Raw genomic sequence first — 25,735 nt, 5'->3', positions numbered from 1 at the left:
AAAAAGTGTCTCATTACCCTCTCTCTCATTTCTCTGCAGGCAAAATAAGCTATACAATTATTTGCTTAAAAAATGACTATATAAATTGTGTTTATGAACAATGAAAATGTTAAAGAGTTTCTTATATTTCCTCTTCACTATTAGGATGACAGATATAGTCTACCTACTGCAATGATCACATTTTTATTCCTCATACATCTAACTTGGGTATTTCAAAGAAGTACATTAGGATTTCCATGCCTTTTTAGTTATTTACCTTTAAGTTTACATAAATATATTGACTGCTACCAGTGTGAAAAAACAACCAGTCCACAAATAAAAACTCTAGGCTTTACACAAAAAATTAGTTTAATGCCTTTGATGAGTTTATATTGGATGCTTAGTCATGAAAGAATTATTAAGTACCTCGTGTGGGTCATCTCTCTGTGAAATTAATATATGAGAATGGAAAAAAGATGTTCCCTGAAACTGTATTGTCATTTGGAAGATGAACTTTCTTAAGAGTTCTATGATATGTTCAATGGACCAAAATGTGAGGTCATTGCTTATGTTCAAGTAAATGTGGTTATGCTTTTAGAATAAGAAGTGGCCAGTTGAAAATATTTCCTACTGAAGTGAAGTGCCATATTTGCTATTCTGTGTTGTCATTTGGAATAATTTACCAAGCATCAATTATATCCCATGGAGAATGAATATTTCTGATGTTGCAGTTACTAAGTGTCAATTCATCATTTCTGAAACTGAATGCTATTCCTTGGGAAATGCTACATAGTGTGTTTCTGTCTTAGAAGTGAACAATGAACACTATCATCTTGGAGGATCTGAAAATCTATTCAGTAAAAAACCCTACTTAACCTGTTTAATTTGTTTCTCAGATTTATTTGACCATGAAACCATTTTCTTTCTGTGTGATAACACTTACTTAATTCCTATGGAATGTTTCTGTGAAGCATTCTTTCTGAAATGTTAATTTTGTATAACATTTCAATTTTAGTGAGATGTCATTATCGTCATAATTACATATACATATATGTGTGTGTGTGTATATATATGTATATATAGATGCCAAACTATACTCTGTAAAGCATATTAGATTTTTTAAGCTTAAGAAAAATTGATTCTTTTAACTTTTTCTTATGAGATAAAGTTTTAACCTTTTCTTTCTGTGATTCTGTTTTGTTTTTCTCAAGAGGATTTCAACATAAAACATTAGTAAAATAGAAATTTAAACTTATAATCAAGAAAGATGTGAGATTATAAACATGGTTACCATGTCAGCTGTTATTATGATAAACTCTGAGTTTTTCTCTGAACTTTCTTGGAACCTTGACCAAAAGAAGTCATGATAGGTATTTGTAATAAACAAAGAATGACATTTTTCTTGGTGCTAAATTTTGAGAACAAAAATTGTGGAATGGATGTGAATTTTTTTTTGTTTTTTTGTTTTTGTTTTCTGGTGAGTATGAGAGAACAAGAGAGCATGAGTGCAGGGGAGGGGCAGAGAGAATCTTAAGCAGGCTCCATGCTCAGGAAGATGTTGGACTTTGGGGCTCAATACACAAACCTGAGATCATGACCTGAGCCAAAATCAAGAGTTGGACACTTAACCTACTGAGCCACCCAGGCACCCTGCATGTGGAGTTTTATAGAAAGGGCTCAAACTGATGTAATAGACAGTGACCTCACCAGTAATTTCTACTAAAGGCAAATACCGACTCCATACAGCTATTTCTTGTATCAGTTGGCCATAAAAACTGGAGGCATGACATTAAAATGGCAGTCAGGAAAAGCTATTCCATGAGGGATTATGATAATGTGATCCAAGTTATTTGAGATTTCTGATGGTTTAGCTTCCTCAAAGGAAAGGACTCAGGCTGTCCTGTGTAGTAAATGAATGGCTCATTCATTAGGAGTTCCCAAATACCTGCGTGAACATATTAGAATCATCCTGGGAAGCTTATCATTTGAGAATCCCCATGCCCAAACTCTAGCTCTGAGGGTCTGGGCGAGCACCCTATGACTTTGTTCCTTTTAAAAACCTCTTTTAGATAATTCTGATACATGGCCATGTTTGGAAGACACTCACTGATGATTTCCCTTGAATATCACTTTGGTCACTTGGCCTTTTAATATGAGCTGGCATCTGAGAGGCCATTAGAGTTTGTGTTCCTTCCTGTGGATCTAGAGTGGTAACACTGCACAACAAATGGAGTTAACTTTTAAGAGAGCTGTTTAGTGAAAGAAGTGCAGCTACAGAGTGCATGCCTAATGAGAGTCAGTTGAGGGGTTAATGAGAAAGAGAAGTGAAGTGAGGGTAGAGGGAACACAAGACTCAATTCAAATAGATGAGACAGTCTCTGTAAAAGACAACAAACTTGTTCTGTTCAGCTTTTAGCTTTTCAAGGGCAGTTAGGAAGCTACATCTGGGTAAATTTCGGTAGACATTTAAAAAAGAATACTGCAATAGTCAGAAATCCTTAACAATAGAATTAGCTATCCTAAGGCTAGTGAACTACCTGTGGCTTTAGGTTTCCTATAGCAGAAGCACTAATGCCATAGAAGTTAGTGACTTGGTGGGGGCACCTGGGTGGCACAGTCAGTTAAGCATCTGACTTTTGGTTTCAGCTAGGTCATGACTTCAGAATCCTGGGATTGAGCCCTGTATCAGGCTCCATGCTCAGTGTGGAGTCTGCTTGAGATTGACTCTCTCCCTCCCCCTCTACCCCTCCTCATGTGTCTCTATAAAATGAATAAATTAATGAATTTTATTTTTTTATTATTATTTTTTAAGATTTTATTTATTTATTTGACAGAGAGAGATCATAAGCAGGCAGAGAGGCAGCAGAGGGAGAGGAGGAAGCAGCAGGCTCCCTGCTGAGCAGAGAGCCTGATGCAGGGCTGGATCCCAGGACCCTGAGATTATGACCTGAGCCGAAGGCAGTGGCTTAACCCACTGAGCCACCCAGGCGCCCCAAATTAATGAATTTTTAAAAAAGAAGTTAATGATTTGGAAGGAAGGAGTGACAAATTTCAGTCTTAGAGTTTGAAAACCTCTATTTTTTTTTTAAATATTCATGGATCTGTAAATAAGAGGTATATATCAAGTAAATCCCAGGAGTGACTAGCTGAAACCCTGGAAGTGGTGCTGAAGAGTGAGATGAGCATTAGTTATATATGATAATAAAATTAAAATTATTTTACAATCTTTGAGAACACTAAGTGACATTAATAGAATACCTGTACATTAAAAGTATAATAGGCTTTTAGGTTTTTAAATTTTTTTATTTGAGTATAGTCACACAATATTACATTAGTTTCAGGTGTACAGCTCAATGATTTGACAAGTTTTTGCATTATGTTATGTTCACCATATGTATAGCTACCCTCTGTCCCATTACATCATTATCACAGTGTCATTGACTATATTCTGTATGCTCTGCTTTTTATTCCCATGACCTATTCATTCCATAACTGGAGGCTTCCACGTGGTATAGAATATTACATAACCATTTAAAGGATGAGATCATGCCATTTGAGACAACATGGATTAACTTAGAGGGATATTATGCTAAGTGAAATAAGTCAGACTGAGAAGAACAAATACCATATGATTCCACTTATAAATGGAACTTTAAAAAATGAATAAGCAAACAAAAAGTAGAGCCAGAACTATAAATACAGAGAACAAACTGATGGCTGTCAGAGGGGAGAGGGGTTGGGCAAAATGGGTCAAGAGAAGAGGGAGATATAAGCCTCCAGTTATGGAATGAATAATTCATGGGAATAAAAAGCAGAGCATAAGGAATACAGTCAATGACATTGTAATAATGAGGTAATGGGTCAGAGAGTAGCTATATGTGTGGTGAACACAGCATAATGTATACATACTTACATATATACATACATATGTGTGTATATATATATATCAATCACACCACATTTTCCTTATCCATTCATCTATTGATGGACACTTAGATTGTTTCCATGTCTTGGCTATTATAAATAATGCTATAATAAATATAGCAGTGCAGATATGTCTTCGAGTTAGTGTTTTCATTTTCCTTGGGTAAATACCCAATAGTGGAATTATTGGATTGTATGGTATTTCTATTTTTAATTTTTTGAGGAACCTCCATACTATTTTTCACAGCAGCCATACCAATTTGCATTCCCTCCAAAGGTGCACAAGGGTTTCTTTTTTTGACATCCTCACCAACACTTGTTTCTTATCTTCTTGATTCTAACCATTTAGGCATGAGGTGATATCTCATTGTGGTTTTGATTTGTATTTCCCTGACAATTAGTCATGTTGAGCGTTTTTCATGTGTCTGTTGACTGTATATTTCCTTTGGAAAACTATCCATTCAGATCCTCTGCCCATTTTCTAATTTGACTATTTTTGTTGTTGTTGTTGTTTTGGTTTGTTTCTTTTCTTTTTTGGGGGGGGGCATTGGGGTGTATAAGTTCTTTATGCATTTTGGATATTAACCTCTTGTCACATATATCATTTCCAAATATCTTCTCTCATTCGGTAAGTTGTTTTTTTGTTTTGTTGATGGTTACCTTTATTGTGAAAAAGCTTTTTGTTTTGATGTAGTCTCAATATTTTATTTTTGCTTTTGGTCGTCTTGCCTTCGGAGACGTGTCTAGAAAAATGTTGCTATGGCTGATGTCAGAGAAATGACTGTCTGTGTTCTCTTCCAGGATTTTTATGGTTTCAGGTCTCACATTTAGGTTTTTAATCTGTTTTGTGTTTATTTTTGTGTATGGTGTTAAAAAGTAGTCCAGTTTCATTCTTTTACATGTAGTGGATAATAGACTATTATTCAAAATAAAAATATTTATGTTTAGCATTTTTTGGAGAAAGTCATCCTTTCTTGCATTATTAATCTAGATTTCAACACTTAATCTTGTTTTTACCTATATTTGAAGATAATTTTTATTTTACAAAAGAGATAATTTAAGCAATTTCAAGGAAATAAAATGGTATTCAAATAAGAGTTCAGTTTGTTGAACTAATACTGTTGCAACTTACATATAACAGGGCTTTGTCAATGCTGTGTTAATGGTTCTTTTCTCTGCCTAGCACCTGGAATTGTGAGGATCACATGAGTTAATGTATATAAAGAGCTGAAAAAAGTTCATGTAATGCTCAATAAGTATCAGTTATTATCATTATTAATGAACAGACTGACTTGATTTCAGGTTGTGACCATAGTACTTGTCACAGTGTATGGCACAGAGCAAGTGCCCTGCAAGTTATTTGTTCACTGATCCCAGAGATGACATAATCATCAGGGCTTTCCAACTGGCTCTTTGGAATATGCCTCCATTCTAAAGCAGACATTTATTGAACCTCTTCCCAGTAGTTGAGCTACAGCTATTAAAATCTCTCTTGCCTATATATGGACCCTTCACAGAATATACTGGTGAAGGATGAATGAAGAGTCCTTAGCCTAGAAGCTTTCCTGGACTTTAGTATGTTTCAATATAAATCAGTTGATTTCGAAAGAGCTAAAATTAATGGAGAGGGAAAAGAAAGCAGATAATTTTGAGTAAGAAAATGGTATGTGGAACAGAGATGAAAATGACAAAATTATGTTCCAAGAATTTGAAATAGATATACCTGACTTGGGAAGTGGGCTGTATCAGGAATTAAGAAGAAGAGATTAGTGAATGAGGGCATTTGTCGAAGAAATACCCTAGAACTGGATAGCTGTGTATGTATTTGATGGGGGAGGGGGATGCGAGCTGTTTTACAGAATCTGTGAATAGGAGAAAATGGAATTTAAGGAAAACTAGCACTTCATTTAAGAGATAAAATGAATTTGGAAGTAATATACAAAAATAAGAAAAAGCAATTTCAAGAGAGTCTTCAAAGGAATAGTCAGAGGACTTAATAATCATTCATTGTCCATTAGGGAGAGTAAGAGGTGATACTGGCATCAAGATTATGAACATCAGTAGTAGGAAGATTTGATTAACTCCTATATAGAATTTGGGAGGTTTTCAGTTTGAGAGAAGGGAAAATATTAAGTTCAGTATTTCAATTGGCTTAAGCTCAGTTGTTAGGAAAGTATTTAAGTAGATATGGATTTAAGACCTGATAGATAATGGGGGTTGAGTCTGGAAATGACAATTCATGAACCATCAGCCAACTTGAAACCACAAGAAGGGCAGTCCTACCGAGTCAAGAGAGCTGAGAAGAGCATTTAGAGAATGTTTGCCCTTGTCAGTGAAAGGTAAGAAGTCATACTTACTGTATTATCTTTCCAGATATTTTACCTTCCATCAGTATTGTGGCCTCTTGACAAAGTAAAGAAATGATATTTACAATAAAAAGTGAATAGTATATATTTTGCACAAGTAATAGTCCATGTACAGCATATGTTCATATCTGGCTCCGTTTTCTCTCTAATTTCTAGGCAGGTGAATCAGTTGAGAAGATAGTTACGATTAATTGAAAGCAATGCCTGAAATACTTCATTAATCCTTTTCCAAGTTTAATTTTCCCATTTTATTTTATCTATTTAAAATCCACTTAAATACCACCAAGGAACCGTTATGGACCTCTTAGTAGATATTTATTTAGCTATCTGGCTCCCAGATGAGGAAGGAGAATGAATGCTTTTGGAGAAAAGGCATACTTAGATACATTGAACAAACCCCCAAAATCATTATCCAAAGAGCTATGGTTTTGTGTTACAGATAAAGAGCAGAAGAATTGTGAGTTGTAAGCAAGCTCTGGCAATAATCTTTATAAATACCATTTATCTTTCTCTACTACCAAATTGCATTCTTTACTCTGGGCATGTAGACTATAGATAACCATTACCTGACAACTATCTGTTATTCTTCTACAACACTGAAATGTGGCAAGGAGATGTGTATGAGGGGTTAAAGCTTAAAATACTTGATCATAATTGTATAGCTCTTGCTGAAACTTTAATGACTGTGAAACAATTTATTTGCTCAAAACAAAGTACTTCACAGATACCATAGATTTTTGAAAACATGAATTGACTCTCCTAAGAAGAAATTGGTATTTCACAAGTAAATGTGTAACTTGGGTAGCTCCAGGTGTCATGACTAATAGCATATGAAATTCTTAGCATAGCTCTTAGTCCACTGTGAGCAGTCAGAAATTTTAGATTTTATTTTATTTTTTTAAAGATTTTATTTATTTATTTGACAGACAGAGATCACAAATAGGCAGAGAGGCAGGCAGAGAGGAGAAAGCAGGCTCCCTGCTGAGCAGAGAGCCCAATGCGGGGCTTGATCCCAGGACCCTGGGATCATGACCTGAGCCGAAGGCAGAGGCTTTAACCCACTGAGCCACCCAGGCACCCCAAGCATTCAGAAATTTTAGCTGATATTATTTACTATTATTTTTCTGTTTCGTGATTGTATAGTTTTCACATCTAAATATCTTTAATTTCATCTTGTTTTGCTGAATTGCTTTTTTGAATTAAGACAACTTTTAGTTACATGTTCTCTCTGAGAGTGCTACTATTCCTGTTTTACTGGGTGTTATGGCTGACTAAACAGTCTCTCTCATCCCATTCAAGTCTGTGATTCTTAAGATGGAGAGACTATACTCAGCCAGGTTTGGGGCAGAGACGAGTTCAGACGAGTGGTTCTTGGTTGGACTGGCAGGCACAAAAGTTAGCTGTTAGGGGTACTGGGAACTACTTATTAATGAAATTGAACTAAAACCTGTAAAGAGTTTCCTCTTTACGATAACTTAACGATAGTTCCAAGGTTACCCCCACAATACTGTCATTCTTACTCAGTTTTAGACCAATATGCTTTCTTTCATGGAAAAGAAATGAAACTAAAGACTTTGGTGTGTGAACCTGGAGCCCATGAGGATAGTTCCACACAGAAGCACTGTCATGAATGCCGGAAGAACAAAACAGGCTGAATTTGCTAATCCACAGTTTCTTCCCTCACTAAAGAAAATGAGATACTACTTAACTTTTTGTGATGTTCTCCTTATTTGCTGTGGGTTATCATTCCCAGGTGAGTTTTTGTTGCTTTCGTCATCGTTTCATTTTTGTTTTCTTAATTCACTGTAAATCTGAAAGACTAAGACCTCTGAGCAGGCTTCAGATGTATTTACCTACATAGCTTGCACAGAGCTGGGTTAGTGAGAAAAAGAGGTAGCCTTAGCAACGTCACAGATTTTGCCCCACCCAGAACTGCTCCGAGTGCTTACTGAGGGAAGCTGGGTACTCAAGAAGAAACAAAAATAGGTCCCTCTGTGCTTGCACTCAATGAGCAAAAGAGGAAACTGCTCACTTATTTTTGCTTTTTGAGACCTGGTAATCCTGGTCACTAGTGAAAACAAACTCTTAGTGGTTGATGGTTGGGAGAAGGGAACTCCCTCAGACATTCCCCTACTCCAGACACAGGCAGGAGTGGGGAGGTTTTAAGCAGAACTTTCTGCCTCTAAGGAGATGAATTAGAAATAGAAGAGGTGGAAAGAGGATTTTCACTCTCCAAAACCTTTCCAAAATGAATCTCGTTGAACATTATCCTGCAAGAATCTGTTTTGGAGAAAATGGAAATGCCAGGGTCAAATGAAAGGTGACATCTTGGGGACAAATCCCCTACCTCTTTTTTCCATGTCATCCCTCACTATCTTCCCAGCAACGTTACTTTCACACCAGATTCTGTCCTTCCTTCCCCCCACCCCTGCTTCCACACCTCTTTCCCTGTACCTTGAACTTCTCCCTTTTCCCAGGGCCTGTTAATTCCTTTGCTTAGAATCTCACCCATGACTATGAAAAAGACCATCTTCCCTCATTAATCCTCTTTTTTCAAATCAGCTTTTGTTTCCATTTGCACTAATTGACTGCACTCCCTCCACTTTCACAGCACCCCTTGTCCCATCGACCCACCATAATTCCACTCGTGCCCCATCTCTTTGTACTTCTGGAGAGTTCAAAACATGATTTCAGAGCTCATCCTTGATACCTCTGCTACAGCGACATATTAATAGCTTCCTCCCTCTGGAAATTCCTTACTTCTTACTAGATGGGATTTCTCCACTCTGGGGAATGAACAGAAATTCTCTCTTGCAGGTTTAGTGGTAGGAAATTTCTGGTGCTTTTGAGTTTTCTAAAGTTGTGTTGTTTTGCAGGCAGCAGGTGGCTTTTGGAGAATGTACACAGGCTAGTAAATAGAATGTAAATGGGACAGTGTGTGGGGGGATGTTAGCAGATATAAATTCATAGATATGCATAATATCTCAAGAATTGGTGGATAAAAAAAGAAACTATGTCAACAGAAGACAGTAGCTTAGATAAAAAGGAGTTAATTGGTCATATTGCCAAAATGTTGGAAATAATATTAGGAAACAAAATTAGCCTATTGGCATTTTGGAGACATTAAGGGCTAGGTTTGAATAATTCAGAAGACCTGGACTTGATTTTTTACCTGTCATTTTCCTTTTTATCAGTCTTTGAAAAGTCTGGTTTTCTAAAACTTAGAATCTCCTATTAATCTCAAGTGAATCTTGATCTAGTTATCACCTTTATTTTAGAATACTGTACCTTTCTGGGTCTGGTTTTGTGAGTAACTGCCTGACCTCTTCAGGGGAGGTTCAGTGACCCTCATCAGTCATTGTGAAAAATGGCCAACTGGCTTCCCTTTGCATATCATTAAGAACCTACTTTGCCTGTCCTCCACATCTTTTTTAGAATAAAAATTACTCTAATGTAGCTTCTGAGGGTTCCCTGAATGCACACCAGAGGTATAACAGGCCCTGATGATTTGTGATTAGTACATCTGGATTTTTAAAATATCAACATTCACTCTCCTTCTGGTGTAGAATTTTTACTATTCCATCTTCATCTTATGGGTAATAGTCATCATACTCATTTGTTCACGGTTAAATTGACATGAATATGCAGTTTTAAAAACTCACTTTTTAAAGTAATATTTTTCTGCTTTTTCTCTTTTAGTATTTGTGAGTGGGAATGAATCACTTTTGAAGCCCTCCTTGGAGAAATGTATTTGAGGAGATTTTTTATCAATTGTATTGTTTTGAACATGTGTTAAAAAAAATCTTTTTAGCTTTCTTGATTCTTTTTCTTGTATCGGCTTTTACTATATAGAGATGGCGTGTCTTGTGTTTCACCTTCCAGAGTGTCACCATTGGTCTCAAGGTCACTCTGCATTTCCAATTAAACCAACCTGACGCCTTGTGTAAATTTCAGGAGGCTGCTTGAAGGTGATGGAAAGGATATCAACTTCGATGCCAAGGAGACCTTGATAAAAACCTTGGCTTCTTAAAATATCAATATTTGCCATTACTATTAGAAAAATAATCTCTTAGATGTGTAGTTTCTTCATCTGTCAAATGGGACAATCATGTCTTTTTTCAGAGTAGTGTCTCGAAGTTTGAATAAGAGATATGCTGTGTACATTTAGTACAGAATAGGTGTAAAATGAACAAAAGTACTTCTTATTTTCCTATATGTTTAGGAAAATCAGAAGAAAAAGTGATTTTCTCTTTTTACTTTAATGAACTGCCTCCCATAGAATTATTTCCAAGTTTTATTTGATAAAATACCAGTACACTGTATGTTAAATATATCTTACTCGTTCAACCAATGACTTGACATTAGAGAGTCTTTTCTACTATATAAGTCATATGTGGAGGAATATCTTTTTTCTTGTTCAGAAGGAGAATGAAATTTAGTCAAACCATATAAAAACACACTTACTGAAGTTATTTAAGTCATAAAACTTATTGGCCATGGATCCATTTATATTTTGTAAGTATTTTTTAGAAATGATGTATGCTGCAATCCTGCATACCTAGAATCTATTCTAAATCACTGTGTTTTAGCATGTTAAAATTACTCAAGCTTAAAATCCACAGCTTTTGTCCTTTTTATCTTATTCATTCATTTAACAGATATGTATTAAGTGTCTATCGTGTCAGGCACTATTCTAGGTTCTTGGCATATGTCAGTGAACCGAAGAGACCGAGATCCCTCCTTTTGAGCAGTTCACATTGGAGCAGTGAGAGGCAGTAAACTTTAATAAGTAGTAGAGCAAGGTAAAGGGGATTGGACATATAGAAGTCTGGTGGCTATGGGAAAGCAGATTACAGTGGTAAGTAAAATAATCAGAATGGGAACCTTCAAGAACTGACATTTGAGAAAAGTCTTGAAAGAGGTAAGGGAGTTGCACTGATATCAGGAAAGAACATTCTGGACAGAAGGAAAAGTTGGCTGGTAAATGAAAGGTCCCCCAATAATGGGTCCGTGATCAAAGGAGTGAGACTGATACAAAGCGAAGGTCAAGCAAAGCTTTATTTTGCGCCAAGCATCGAGACTCAAACCAACCATCAAACCGACTGTTCAGGGCCATCTCTTACAGAGAGGGCAACCTCTCTCTGCCTTAAAGACTGGTGGCCAATGAGATTGTAACACACAGAGAAAGCTACACAGTCCTGCTAGGTCACACATAAGTGACCAGTTGAATCCATTGAATTACAATTTACCCTATAGTAGACATTTCACCTAGCCTATCACCTTGGTCAGAATTGGTGCCCAAAAGGCAGGGCCCATACTCCTTGGTAGCTAGGGAGACAGTATGCACCCCCACTGATTGAGTACCTTCACCTGGCCTGACCCACCCTTTTATTTGGGCTTTGTTACCTGGCACTGATTTCCAGGACTTGTTTTTAAGTAAGTTCCCTGGGCGGGGGATGGGAGCAGGGACAGTTTAAGTTTTACTGTATAAACAACAAAATCACTGTTTAACCGGATGGAATCGCTCTGGCTAAATAGGCCCTTACAGTAAAAGGGATCTGTTGGGTCCCCCCAAAATTGGGTACCCCAATAATGGGTCTGTGATTAAAGGAGCGAGACTGATACAAAGCGAAGGTCAAGCAAAGCTTTATTTCCCGCCAAGCATCAGGAATCAAACTGGCCAGCCAGGGCCACACCTCTTACAGAGAGGGCGACCCCTCCCTGCTTTCCAGACTGACTTTTGTAGAGCAAAGGCCATGTGGTTGGGCCTGGCCACACACAGGTGGCCAATAAGATTGTAACGCCCACATAGGAAACTCCACAGTGATGCTAGGCAACCAACTGAATTACAATTTACCCTAGTAGACATTTGAACCAGCCTATCACACCTTGGTTAGGATTGGCGCCAAAAGACTCCCAAAGGGTGGGGGCCCATACTCCTTGGTAGCTAGGAGACAATATATACACCCACTGATTGAATACCTCCACCTGGCCTGACCTACCCTGTACTTGGACTTTGTTACCTGGGACTGTTTTCCCGGACTTGCTTTTAAATAAGTTTCCCTGAAGGGAAAAGGTCAATTTAAGCTTCACGGCAAAATGCAGTTCAGCCGGGGTGGGGCTGCTCTGGCTAAATAGGCCCTTACGGGACCCAAAGTAAGATCATGCCCCGTGTATTTGAGGAAAACCAGGAAGGAAGCCAGTGTGGCTGGAGCAGAATGAACAAGGAGCGAGGGAGTAGGGAACAAGGAGTAGCAGGCGATGAACTCCAGAGTTACGGGAGGCCAGATTATGTTCTGAGGACTCTGGCTATTTATGTGTAAGTAAATTGGGGAGCCATTGCAGAATTTTGAGCACAGCAGTCATGACCTGATTTATCTTTCGGAAGAGTTGCTCTGGCTGTTGAGAATAGTCTAGAGGAGGAGGGCAAGGGTAAATTGCTGGACAACCAGGTAAAGGTCTTGTGGGAATCCAGGTAAATGGTGATAATGTCTCAAGACAGGATGACAATAATTGAGGAGGTAAAAAATGGTCAGACTGTGAACATATTTTGGGATTATGACCAATTTTATGAATTGGATGCTAGGTGTAAGAAAAGAGGAGTAAAGTCTAAAGTTATTGGCCTGAACAGCTAGCGAAATGTATTTGCAATCATCCAAGATGGAGATGGTTGCAGGAGAATCTTTCTTTCTAGACTTCAGCTCAGCAAGGAGCCCAATGTGGGGCTTGATCTTACCACCATGAGATCATAATCTGAGCCAAAATCAAGAGTCATATTCTCAACCAACTGAGCCACCCAGGTGCCCCTTTATATTTTGTTAACTGGTGATCTGCAAATCAGAAGATTGTGTATTTAAAAAATTTTTCATTTTCTCAATCTTATGTTATTTTAACTGTCTCTAAGCTTCTTAGGACAAATGCAGACTAGTACAATAACACTTGGGGAGTAAATACAAATATACTTTTTCCTGAGACTCTGTTTGAATATACTTATCTCTGGTGATGGTAGGAGAAATCTCAATAAAATTCAAAAGCCAAGAAATTGAGAACAGAAACATAAACATTGTCATATCTATTTGACAACTTTGTGCACAGTAACTATTTCCTGATATTAATCATGAAAAATAAAATAATTTAGATAAAGTTCAAATTGAGATAAAGTTTCACAAAATAATATTTTGGTTTTTTTTGTTTTTGTTTTTTGTTTTTTTTTTTGCAGGTGGGTCAAGGGGGATAGGTATTTATTACAGGAACCAAAATGCAAGCACAAAAGAGAGAAAGTAATTTTGTTTTTTGAAGGTAGTTAGTATTTTTCACTCACATACTCTGTTGGGAAGCCCTTTTAGTTCCTATTTAGAGAGATGAAAGTCTTACCATAACCTCATCAACAGGCTTGTGGCAGTTAGAGTTTCTCCCGTGTGTACGTGCAGGGAAGAGTAGAAGTGGTTGAGTGGGCAGTTGGCAGGCATTCATCGCATTGATTGCAGTCATTCATAAAACCCAGCAGTGCTGAGGGTGGAGTCAGGAGAAGCATTCCTCTGAGGTGGTTGCAGAATGTCTCATTTGCATGAATCTGCAGTGATGCTTGAGTGATGAGGGAATGCTCATTTGCAGTAAGAAGACTGTTAAGAGTCCACATCTGATAAATCCCTGAGGAATTAAAGACGTTGCAAAGAATAGAGGTGAAACCCCTTGAACTCCTAGTCTCATGATCCACAGTAATTCTGGGAAGTCAGCACTTTGGCAGGGTTTATGGCCTCCTTACATCTGGCTGAAGGAATAAATCATATGTAGAGGAAGACACTTAATAGTTACAACATAACAAAATATTGTTGTGTTTCTTAAAGTATGAAGGGTCTTTATGATACAAGTTTAATGCATGGGAGATAATAGAGGGTACTGGTGCTAAACAATTTCTGCATATTAGAACTGTTAAAACTATTACAGCTTACCCCTCCAAATTGATAGGTCAGATACAACACAATGCAGCTACGATTTTAAAGAAATGTTGATCCACACAAGCTAACAAAAATCTCAAGTGTATTATGTATTTTTTATATAGCTTAATGTATCTGTCTGAGCATTGGGATTCTTAAAAAATCTTTTCTTTCCTATATCTAGAAAAATTCCAGCTAAAAAGAAGTCCAATTAGAAAATGTAGGAGTATATATTACCGTAGTTTAGATCTGCATCAATTTGGTTGAATAATAGCAATCTGAAACAAAAAGATTTTCTCCAGAAAACATAGATTCAGTAGCCAGCTGTATCACTGTAGTCTTGTGGTCAGAATATATGTTAGTATGAAAAAATATGTTGCTTACCTGCTTTTTTTAAGGATTAAATATATTAAGTATATTTAAAGTTATATTTATTCTTTTATTAAAGATTTTATTTATTTACTTAAGACAGAGTGAGCATGAGTGAGAAAGAGAGCAGGAGTGTAGGGGCAAAGGGACAGGGAGAAGCAGGCTCCCCACCGAGCAGGGAGCCTGATGTGGGGCTCAATTCCAGGACCCTGAGATCATGACCTGAGCTGAAGGCAGATGCTTAACGATGGACCCACCCAGGCACCTAAAATTATATCTAAATTAATTGTAAATACTAATCTTTTAGGTTGTTGGTAAATTTTTTTCATTATCCAATATATAAAGTTCAGAAATTCAAGTCAAGTTTTTATTTGAAAGAGTCTATAGTTATACAGACAGAGGCAGTATTTTAGCTATTGTGCTTTTGTACCAGAACCACTGGTTACTTGAGATTAGATAAGGGTTTTCCTCCATAGATGTGGTCATTTACTTGAGGCAGAAAAAAAAAAAAAGTTTTGCCTTGGATCCTACCTTTAGTGCTGGCTGATAATCCACATTTATTATAAAAGAGGTACTTAAAAGAATATCTAAGGAAAACTGTAATTAAAATGGTTGATTTATTATTTTATTTTAAAGCTTTGTATAACTTCCTGAAACTTAAGCGGAAAAAGTGAACTAAGACAGAAGGTTGCATATGGTTTCTCATAGATATCACTCTTCAAAATGTTTTTCAAAGTTGGTGATATTTCCGATAGTTTAACGAACCAATGCATGTAGATTAAGTATGCTAAATGTTCTATTTTTAGTTGAGTGGGAATTGCTACAGATTTTCCAGTGCTATGAAATGTAACTTCTTGAGCATTGTACTTTGTCTAAGTTAGACTAACATTTCAGAGCTTAGAAATCCCAGGACATTATTTCTCCCTAACAAGTGCCTGATTGGTTATTATTCCCTTAACCCTGATGTCTCTGAGTGGCTTTCTACTCCCACGAAACTAGAACAAGAAGAGAAGGCTTTGTGGTTCCTGTGGATGTCTTTGACTCCTGTCTCTTGACCAGTCCATTAAGAGTTTAGCATTAGTTCTTGACAGATGCCACCTTACTTTACTTTTATCCAGGAGGGAAGTATATTGAGGCTTTAAAACAGTACCATTTTCTTTTCTTGTCACGTTACATATTGATTTCTAAGTCTCACTTGACCTTGTTTGGAATGAGCAGTATGTGTGTGTGCACGTTTCTTTGCGTTGTGTCCACGTTTCCCTGTATCGTTTCTTTCAGAAGTGGAGAATTTTGCCATGCAGCTTTTAGCTCTGGGAAAACAGTTTATCCGCCATTGCCTCACCAGCGATCCACTTCTGGAATAACACGACTGGCTTTAAATATTATTAGTGTAGTCAAACCTCCCAGAAGCCTCCATGGGAACTGTTAAGAACCAGATTCATGGTTAAGAATGCTGGGACCTAAGGGGCTTTTCCATTTAGCAAAGGCTAAGATGTGGGGTCTTGGCTTTCTAACTGAGGCTTCCCTATTCAAAGCAGTATTTTTAAAGCTTTTGAGGGGAAAGGGTATCTAAACAGCCTTAAAGGGGGCTGCTTTTGAATTTCTGCCAGTGATTCTCTTCAATGCTCTTTATGCCCTGTTGACACAAGGGTGAGAGGATCTTCTGCTGCCCTTTGGAGCTCTGTTGTATTATCTATCCTCTACATTTATTTAACCTGTAATGGAGGACTTAAGACACAAAGACCTTTTGCTATTTTTTTTCACATTGTAGAGGTATTTTCTCTATTTTATACACACACGCACACACACGCACACACTCACACACACACACACACACACACTTTACATATAAACATTTCTTTCTGAGTCTTTTTCTTTTCTTAACTTGAAGGGGATTTTGAACATGGAGAATGTCTGAAGTCCTGTTAGATCTCTTTCTGCATAAAGAAAAAACCCATGTGGTAATGAATGACATGAAACAAGATTCCATATCTTTTAATAAAATAGCCAAAGCCACAGAAAATCCTGCCCATCTTTTAACATGTCAGCACAACAGGTGTTCTTATTTTTGAGCTTTCAGATGTCATCACATGGCGAGGCCAAAGCCTTCAGTAGTGTTTCTTCTGTGGGGATGACTGCTGACCATCATTTTATTGTTGCTAAAAGGAAAATCAAATAAGGAGGCTAGTACAGATTTTACTTGGGTATAATTGAGCTCTTGGAATTCTAAGTAAAAAATATCCAACTCTAAAGGCTTTTCCAGGGCCTCCAGGTTAAGATTGAAGGGGCTTACATAGATTTTCCATTAGACTGTGTTTTCAGTACCATGTTTAATTTCCAGATGTGTTATACCCTTTTATAATTAATAGTGCGTTGTGCTGTCTATCATGCGCCCCAGGTGTGTTGTCAGGGACATGGCGAAGCCTGCTGCCTGCAAAACACCAAGAAATGCTGAAAACCAGCCCCACCAACCTTCACCGTGAGTATGGCATTAGTTTTATTGACTGAAAATGTCGTCTCTTACACAGATCACTGGTTACAGATTTATTAATTCACATTGCATGTGGGAGTAGGTACTCTGACTGCTCGGGTATATGTAATAACAAGGCTACTATTGAATCAGATAAAATTATCTGAAAACATGAACTCTGTATTAAGTATCTTTGTTAAATGAAGTTTCTAATGCCATATTGGAAGCTTAAAACTAATTAGAGGAAAGGGACACATTTTTAGGGCTCTACAGAGGCAGAAATTCTGTACCTTTTGGATCTGGAATGTGTGTGGGCTGAAGCCCAAGATTTGAGGGAAGTAGGTAGGTAAGGTACAGAGAGGGGAGTGTGCAAGTAAGGGAAATGCAGTGGTAGCCCATTATCCACCCTCACCATATTACTTAAAGGTATGGATAATCCAAAAGAGCCGATTGCCCTGCAGTTTCATTTTTATTTTTCAACCCCCAGTGTAGATCCTAGTGAAGAGTTAAACGACCAACACAAAGGGGAAGCAGGAAGTAGAAAAGAAACCAAATAAGTAAATTCTGAGTTGTGAATGTGGATTTTGATGAGATAAAATGTCAATAGCTTTAAATTCTGCAGAGTAACAGGATATCCTCAGTCTTCTGACTAGAATTATGCTCTTATTAAGAAAAATTAAACATTCCTTTAAAATGTCTCAGTAGCAGCAGTACTCTGCATACCTATTACAACCAAGTAATTACTACTGGGAAATGTCTCCTTCCAAAGTTTTTATTAAACAACTTTGAAGAAATGTGTCCTAAGAGTGATTTTTCTATCGATTTATTTAACTGAGAGGTCTTTGAAGTAAACCAAAATTAAGTGTTAAAATTGTAAAAAGTGAGAAAAAAGTGAATTTTCATAATTCTTCTACTATGGCAAGTTTTTATAATTATTGGCAAAGACCAAAATTAAACAAAACTTATAAATCCTTATATTTTATATATGATAGTCACAAATCATTTAAAAAATTATGTTTTAGGAAACAAAATTTTGGTAAATAAATTTTCAGAGGCTCAGTAGGTTGGTTATAGATTTTAGCTCAATAAGTATACTTGAATATCATCTTCTACATTTAATCAGTACTTTTCAAGGAGTAAAAATAATTTTGATTTAAAGGTAGTAAAAAATGATAATTACATTGGAAAAAAGTACAGAGTTGGAAGAAGTACTCTTAATGATGTTGCCATATTTTTTTCTGTAAATGTTCCTGCTCTAAAGCCATTTTCCTGATAATTGAACTTTCTTTCATAATTCATGGAAAACTTATGATCCCCACCTCCTATCTTATGTTCTAAGCATTATAAAACATTTTATTTTATATAAGGGTTATATAAGGATTCAGCTGTTTCTGGGAAAGTTCCTTGAGGAATAAATACTGATTTTAAAATGTTATAGTCCACATGTTGAGGTTCTATTTTAATTGGTCCCACTCATTCTAATGTCCATTTTAAATTAGAATTTTTAGATATGGAACAGCCTTTGTCATCCTTCCCAACAAGACTTTAGATCACTCTTTTTCCTTTATTTGTTTTTACTTTCCATAGACTTAAGAGCTATAGAAATATGTTGTAATTTATCTTGCACCTAGTAGAACTTCCCTGGTGGCCAAGAAAAGCAACTGTAGTTCCTTTGGAGCCACTATTTTGACCACCTCTTTCCTCATATAAACTTTTTGAGTTAAAATAGTGAAACCCTCTTTAGGTGAATTGAAGTATTTAACGTTTCCAATTCATTCCTTATCTTGCTGATTCTCTATAGTGTCTTTGTAATTTGAGTTCTTCACATCCACTTATGTGCCTTTCTAGGTTGATAAGAAAAGGGCAATAATAAATTGGCAGCTGGAGGCTAAGGGTAGGCTTTAGCCTGTAGGTCAGCATTTTTAAATTTGTGAGTCACAACCTTTCAGTGGGTCTGAAAATCCAAGAATGTATCCCAGGTTAATATTGTGGATGAATTTCTGTGTATGGCAACTGGGTAAAATTAAACAATTTAATAAACTCTATGTTTAGTTATAAGGATGTACAAATGGGTTTTAATTAGGAGAGTGGCTTAGATTTGCATTATATATATGTGTGTAGGTATATAACATAGATGTATTACTTTGGCAGAGGTTGGGAAGATGGAATAAGAATGTGATGTGGGCTTAACTAGGGACAAGAAAATCAATTAATAGACTATCATAATAGTCCAAAGAAAGATGATACATACCATCTTGACTTATAGGAGCAGCAGAGGTGTGGGAAGGAAACATTTCAAAAGCTGAGTAAGGAGTCACATTGGCAGTGGTTGGTTGTCAATGGAATATGATTTCTAAGGAAAGAGTTTAGGGAGACCATCATATAATTATTTGTTAATTAAGGACCACTGACTGAAAAGTGGGTTAAAGAAGCAAACTAGATCTAGGTAAATAAGCAGTGAGGAGTTTGGATTTTGACACAGAGATTTGGTGGTACCTATCCATTATAGTTGGATAGTACCTATCCAAGAAATAGTTGGATATATGAACCTGAAACACCCAGTTAAAGTTAACTGGGAAAGTAGATGACATCACCAAAAGATATATAGTTAGAAAAAGATAACAGAGAGAATCTTAGGCAAAATCAATGCATAATGAATGGGTAAAGGAAAATGATCCCCTGACTCAGCTGAGAAATAATAATTTAAAAAGTAGAAGAACCAGAAGCCAAAGTAGAGGGGCTCAAGGGGAATCTCCAATAATCAAATTCAGCAGAAAATCAAAAAATAACTTCAGAGATAAAAAATGTCCTTTGGATTTGGCTATACAGAAGTCATTGGTAGCATTTGTCCTAGAAGTTTTAAATACATAAGTGGGTGGAGATACTCTATTTCGATAGGTGTGGGGAGGAATGAGAATCAGGAAAAGGAAACAGTGATTGTATATGACTTTTTAAAAATGTTTTTGCAGGCGTGGAAAAGAGAGAGAGTTGTAAGTAGACAGGAAGTAGGGTGACTACGCTTATGTTACTTGGTACATTTTATTTTGCAAGCCTAGATTGAGGGATACACATGTCAATATACTTAATATTTTTGATAACTGTGTATATAAACTATCCAAATATTCTTTTGCAGTTATTATTAAAATGTCACTTAGTCATATTTTTGACATTCTGCATAAGTTGTCATCATTTAATCAAAGTAACAAATACATCAAAAATAATGGTGGAGTTCAGCAAATTGACTGCTATTCCTCAGGTACAACGTGCATAGATAAATGAGACAGAATTCTTGTCTTTTTTTTTTTTTTTAAGATTTTGTTTATTTGGCAGGGAGAGACACAGTGAGAAAGGGAACACAAGCAGGGGGAGTGGGGCAGGGAGAAGCTGGCTTTCCACTGAGCAGGGAGCTCAATCTCTGGACCCTGGGATCATGACCTGAGCTGAAGGCAGAGGCTTAACAACTGACCCACCCAGGCACCCCCAGAATTCCTGTCTTAAGAGTTCTTCTCTCTCAAGTGGGAGGTGGCAGTTACTTTATCAAATAAATTATAATATTTCATGATAAGTGCAATGTGTTAAAAAATGATTTATTCGGGTTGATGTGGTCAAAAGAAAGATTTACAGAGCCTGCAATACTAGTGCTCGCTTCGGCAGCACATATACAGAGCCTGCAATACTTAACGTGAGTTTTGAAAGATGAATAGTTCAGCAGGTAGGCAGTTTTGGAGTATAGTCTTCCAGAAGAGAACAGTTGCCCTGAGGCCCAAAACATCAGCTTCTGCTGGTGTAATTTAAAACATGCTCATTGCTGGGGCCTGAGAACATGTGTATGTGTATTTGTATGTTGTGTAGTCACATGCATGGGTAGGAGTTCATGTGTGTGGGGGTCAGTGTGGGCATTGTATGTGAAAGAAGGAGGTAAGAAGTGCTGCATCAGACTCTCTGAAGAATAGGACATTTGTCTAATTTGGAGAAAGTAATTAATTGTGCCTTGTCTTAGGTTTTCTCTTTAATACTGTATTTTGAAATTTGATACATCTTTATGGGTTTTTGAGCTTTTCAAAGCGAGTATGGATTTAAAAAGTGCGAGAAACTCTTTTATATTCATCAATATCAGTCTTATATGTTAGCAGGGATAAATAGGAGAGGTAGGAGGTGGGGGAGATTTGAGAAAATTTCCCAGGTAGCATAACCAGAGTGTAGTGATCCATTAGATATAGTAATAAAGCAAAGATGAGGGGAGATAACTCTCTTTAGCTCAAGAAATTAAGTGAATTGATAAAATCAACAAGAGTTAATTTAGGCAGAAAAACAAGTTTAGATTTAGCATTAGTTTTATGTATTAATGACCAATCACCCATGGGAGCATCCAGAAGATATCTCGCTATTCATACCTCAAACCCAGTAGAGGGTTAGTGAGATATACTAATTTGTGAGCAATTACTTTAAAGCAAAAACAACTAAGACAAATGAAATAGCATGGAGTTAGAAGGAAAAACTGGAAAAGGCAATGTGGAGGGTATCACCTGTACTGCAACAAAGAGCAGAGGAATTAAGTAAATTATGCAAGATCATGGAAGAACAAACGTGTCCCAGTATTCCTGGAACTATCCACGCTTTAGTACTGAAAGTCCATGTCCTGGGAACCCAACCCCCCAGCCCAGTCCTTGGAAAATTGGGATGGCTGGTCACACTAGAACTGGTGAAGTTGGAATTTGAAAGTAAAAATCTAGAAAATGAATGTAGAGCCAAAGGAAAAATATGCTTATACAATGTTTGTATTTATTGTAGAAGGTGACATTATCAGGAATAAATTGAATCCATAGAGGTACATGTATCATTATTCAGTCTTTCTTGTTTTGCTTTGTTTTTGTTGACGATTGCCTGCTTTTTAAAATGAACATATAATTCATATGCCATATGTACAATTCACCTCCTAAGGAGTACAGTTAAGTGTTTCTCACAAAATTGTGCAACTATCACTGCTCTGTAACTTCAGAACATTTTGATCTCCCCCAAAAGGAAACCTGCTATCCATTAGCAGTCATTCCTATATTCTCCTTAAAACCAGTTCTTAGCAACCACTACTTTTTCTGTTTGGATTTGCCTCTTCTGGACATTTTACATGAATGAAATCACCTGATATGTGGACTATTTATGTCTGGTTTAATCATTTATCATAATATTTCAAGATTTATCCATGTTTGACATTACCAATGCTTTATCCCCCTTTTTTTTAAATTTATTTTTTATTTTCAGCATAACAGTATTCATTATTTTTTCACCACACCCAGTGCTCCATGCAATCTGTGCCCTCTATAATACCCACCACCTGGTACCCCGACCTCCCACCCCCCACCCCTTCAAAACCCTCAGATTGTGTGAACCATGAGAGACTATGGACTCTTTTTTAAGATTTTATTTATTTATCTGACAGAGAGAGAGATCACAAGTAGGCAGAGAGGCAGGCACAGAGAGAGAATGGAGAAGCAGGTTTCCCGTGGAGCAGAGAGCCTGATGTGGGGCTCCATCTCAGGACCTTGGGATCATGACCCAAGCCGAAGGCAGAGGCTTTAACCCACTGAGCCACCCAGGTGCCCCTTTTATTGCCAAATAATACTCTTTTGTATTTATATACCACTTTTTTGTTTATCCATCTATCAGTTAAATGGACATTTGGATTGTTTCCAATATTTGAGCTATTGTGTATAAAACTGCTTTTAACATTTATATACATTTTTTGAGTGAACATATGTTTTCAGTTCTTTTGAGTATAAACATATGAATGTAATTGCTGGGTCATTATAGTAACTGTATATTTATACTGTTTAGGAACTGTCAAACTGTCTTTCAAAGCAGCTATACCATTTTACATTCCTACCAACAATGTTAAAGGATTCCAATTTCTCTACATCCTTACCAACACTTGGGATTGTTAGTATTTTTTGTTATAGCCATTCTCGTGGGTATGAAGTATACGAATGGCTATCTTATTATGGTTTTGATTTGATTTTTCTAATGAATAATGATGTTGAACCTCTTTTCATGTGTTCATTTGTTATTTATATTTGACTTCTTTGGAGAAATATTGATCAAAATCTTTTTCCCATTTTTAATTGGGTTATTTGTCTTTATTGTTGAGTTATAAGAGCTCTTTATATGTAATGGATACTATATCCTTGTCAGATAAATGATTTGCAAATATTTTCTCCTATATAGTGAGTTGTCTTTTCATTTTCTTGATCGTACCTTGAAGCACAAGTTTTTAATTTTGATGAGGTCCAAGTGATCTAGTTTTCCTTTGGTTAAAACTATTGTGAAAGAAACTACTGTGAAATCCAAGGTCATAAAGATTTACCCCTAGATTTTCTTCTAAGAGTTTTATAGGTTTAGCTTTTATATTTAGATCTTTAATCCATTTTGGATTACTTTGTGTATATGGTGTGAGGTAGGAGTCCAGTTTCTTTCTTTTGCATGTTGGAATCTAGTTGTCAGAAAGAAGTAACAGCAGATGTCGTAGAAGGAGGCTTTCAGTCTTTCTTCATAAAATATGATGTTAGTTCTAGTAGTTGTTTTTGTTATGTTTCTAGTTCTAGTAGTTGTTTTTGTTTTGTTTTGTTTTGTTTTTTAATCAGGTTTAGGACTTTTTTTTCCCATTTCTAGCATGTTTAATGTTCATATTATGGTAGTATGTTGGATTTTCTCAAATGCTTTTTCTGCATCTATTGAGATGGTAATGCTCTTTTTGTCCTTTATTTAATTTAAATTTTTAAAAAGATTTTATTTGTTTGACAGAGATCACAAGTAGGCAGAGAGGCAGGCAGAGAGGACAGGGGGTGGGGTGGGGAGTAGGCTCCCTGCTGAGCAGAGAGCCCAAGGGGCTCAATCCCAGGATTCTGGGATCATGACCTGAGCTGAAGGCAGAGGCTTAACCCACTGAGCCAACCAGGTGTTCCTGTCCTTTATTTTATTAACATGGTGTACTGCATTTATTGATTTTCATATGTTGAAATGCTCTTGCAATCCTGGGACAAATCCCACTTGGTTATTCATTTTATATGTTTCTTTATTTGATTTATTATTATTTTTGAGGATTTGTGTGTATAAATTTATAAGCGGTATTGGTCTGTGGTTTTCCTGTGATTTCTTTGATTTTAGTATCAGGGTAATATTGGTCTCATAGAATGAACTTGGAAGTATTCCCTACTATTCTATTTAGGAAAAATTTGTGGAAGAATACCATAAAATTTTTTTTTTCAGATGTTTGGTAGAATTTACCAATGAAGCCATCAGCTTCTTTGTGGGAAGCTATTTGATTTCTTAAATTCTGTTTTATTTGAATGTTTGTAATGGTTCTGTGTAAATGTGTATATATGTTTAGGTGAGGGTACTGCATGTGAAATCCTCATGTCTTCAGAAAAGCTCATATCCAAAAGTTAGTTCCATATAACTCTTGAACCATTTATTATTTTGGGTTATTGATACTTGTGGTTTATAGTTCCTAGAAAATAAATTTAACTCTGTTGTGTGTGTGCATGTATGTGTTTACATGTGTGACCAATTTCATCATTTAAACATTATCAGTATAACCTGAGTCTGGGTTCAGTATAGTTAGAGCCAATCAGAAAGAAAATACCTTGTAGATATAAATTATTTAATAATTTTGAGATTTTTTTGATTTTGGTTTCTCTGATTACCTTTGGGGGAAAAAAAGAGAAACTGATTTTGATATACAGTGTTTATTTTTACTTTTTAAACATTTTATTAGTTATATGTTTGTAAGCCCTACAATTAATTATCAGTTTCATTTATTTAACAAAAAATTATTGGTTCCAGGTAAAAATGCAAATTATTATTAGTCTCCGGATTTTACTTTGCCATTCTGTCTTTATCTTTTCTATTTCTTCTTTTCTAGAAATGATCTCTCTGTGCAGTGGTAATTCACATCTTGGACTGGATCATTAAGTACCATCTGCATTGAAGCTTTTGACATGGGCATGTGTGTCACACATACTTTTTCCTTCACAGCTTCAGATGAGTCAGCCTTGAATTGACAGAGAGGCTATATCCAAATGTTTCTTTCAATAGGCATACTTTTTCAGATCTCAAGGGCATGGCTTTTTTCAGCAACAACAGTCTTTGTTCAGATTAATTAAAACACAGGGACTTCTGAGGACCAACATGTATGGGAACAGAATGAATTTAATCATGTAAATGTGATAGCTTATATTTAACCCAATTTTAAAATAGCCTTGAGAACCAAAAATTTAACTGAGGAAAAAAATATATATATACTTATCCTATAATATATGAGGAATATACATATATCTTTATGGTTGATTGTATGGTTTCTCATTTGAAATCACATCTAACATCAACATTGTATCTTATAATAGATAACAGATTAAATGGAAGTGTGTCTCTGAAATTGTAAGCAGTTGGACAGAGCCCTTGTCACTATGTCACTGTACCTTTAAGCTCTGCATATCAGACATGATTTTAGGATGTGTATACTAAATGCCCAGAACTCTGTCTTCCTGTAGCATTGGATGGCAGAAGTTCCACGAGTAAAACAGAAAATTAGGCAACCCACTGGCAGACTACCACCACCTCAGATAAAACTCCATCATGAGTACAATGATTCCTCTCAAAAATCTGGGAGAGAGGCCCTGTGAATGCTGGAATCTAGC

At 36.4% G+C, this 25,735-nt stretch overlaps 1 protein-coding gene across 1 annotated transcript in view; it reads left to right on the top strand.

The window, feature by feature from the left end:
* The window catches only part of RIMS1 (regulating synaptic membrane exocytosis 1), a 492,355-nt gene that overhangs the window by 69,044 nt on the left and 397,576 nt on the right, over positions 1-25,735 (top strand). Inside the window, exon 2 of the mRNA XM_059401539.1 lies at positions 16,974-17,054. Coding sequence (XP_059257522.1) covers positions 16,974-17,054 — 81 coding nt within the window. The remainder of the gene's footprint in view (positions 1-16,973; positions 17,055-25,735) is intronic.

Source organism: Mustela nigripes, chromosome 5 (assembly GCF_022355385.1).
Source record: "Mustela nigripes isolate SB6536 chromosome 5, MUSNIG.SB6536, whole genome shotgun sequence".
In the NCBI taxonomy this organism is placed as follows: Eukaryota; Metazoa; Chordata; class Mammalia; order Carnivora; family Mustelidae; genus Mustela; species Mustela nigripes.
This window is presented reverse-complemented; position numbering and strand designations above follow the sequence as displayed.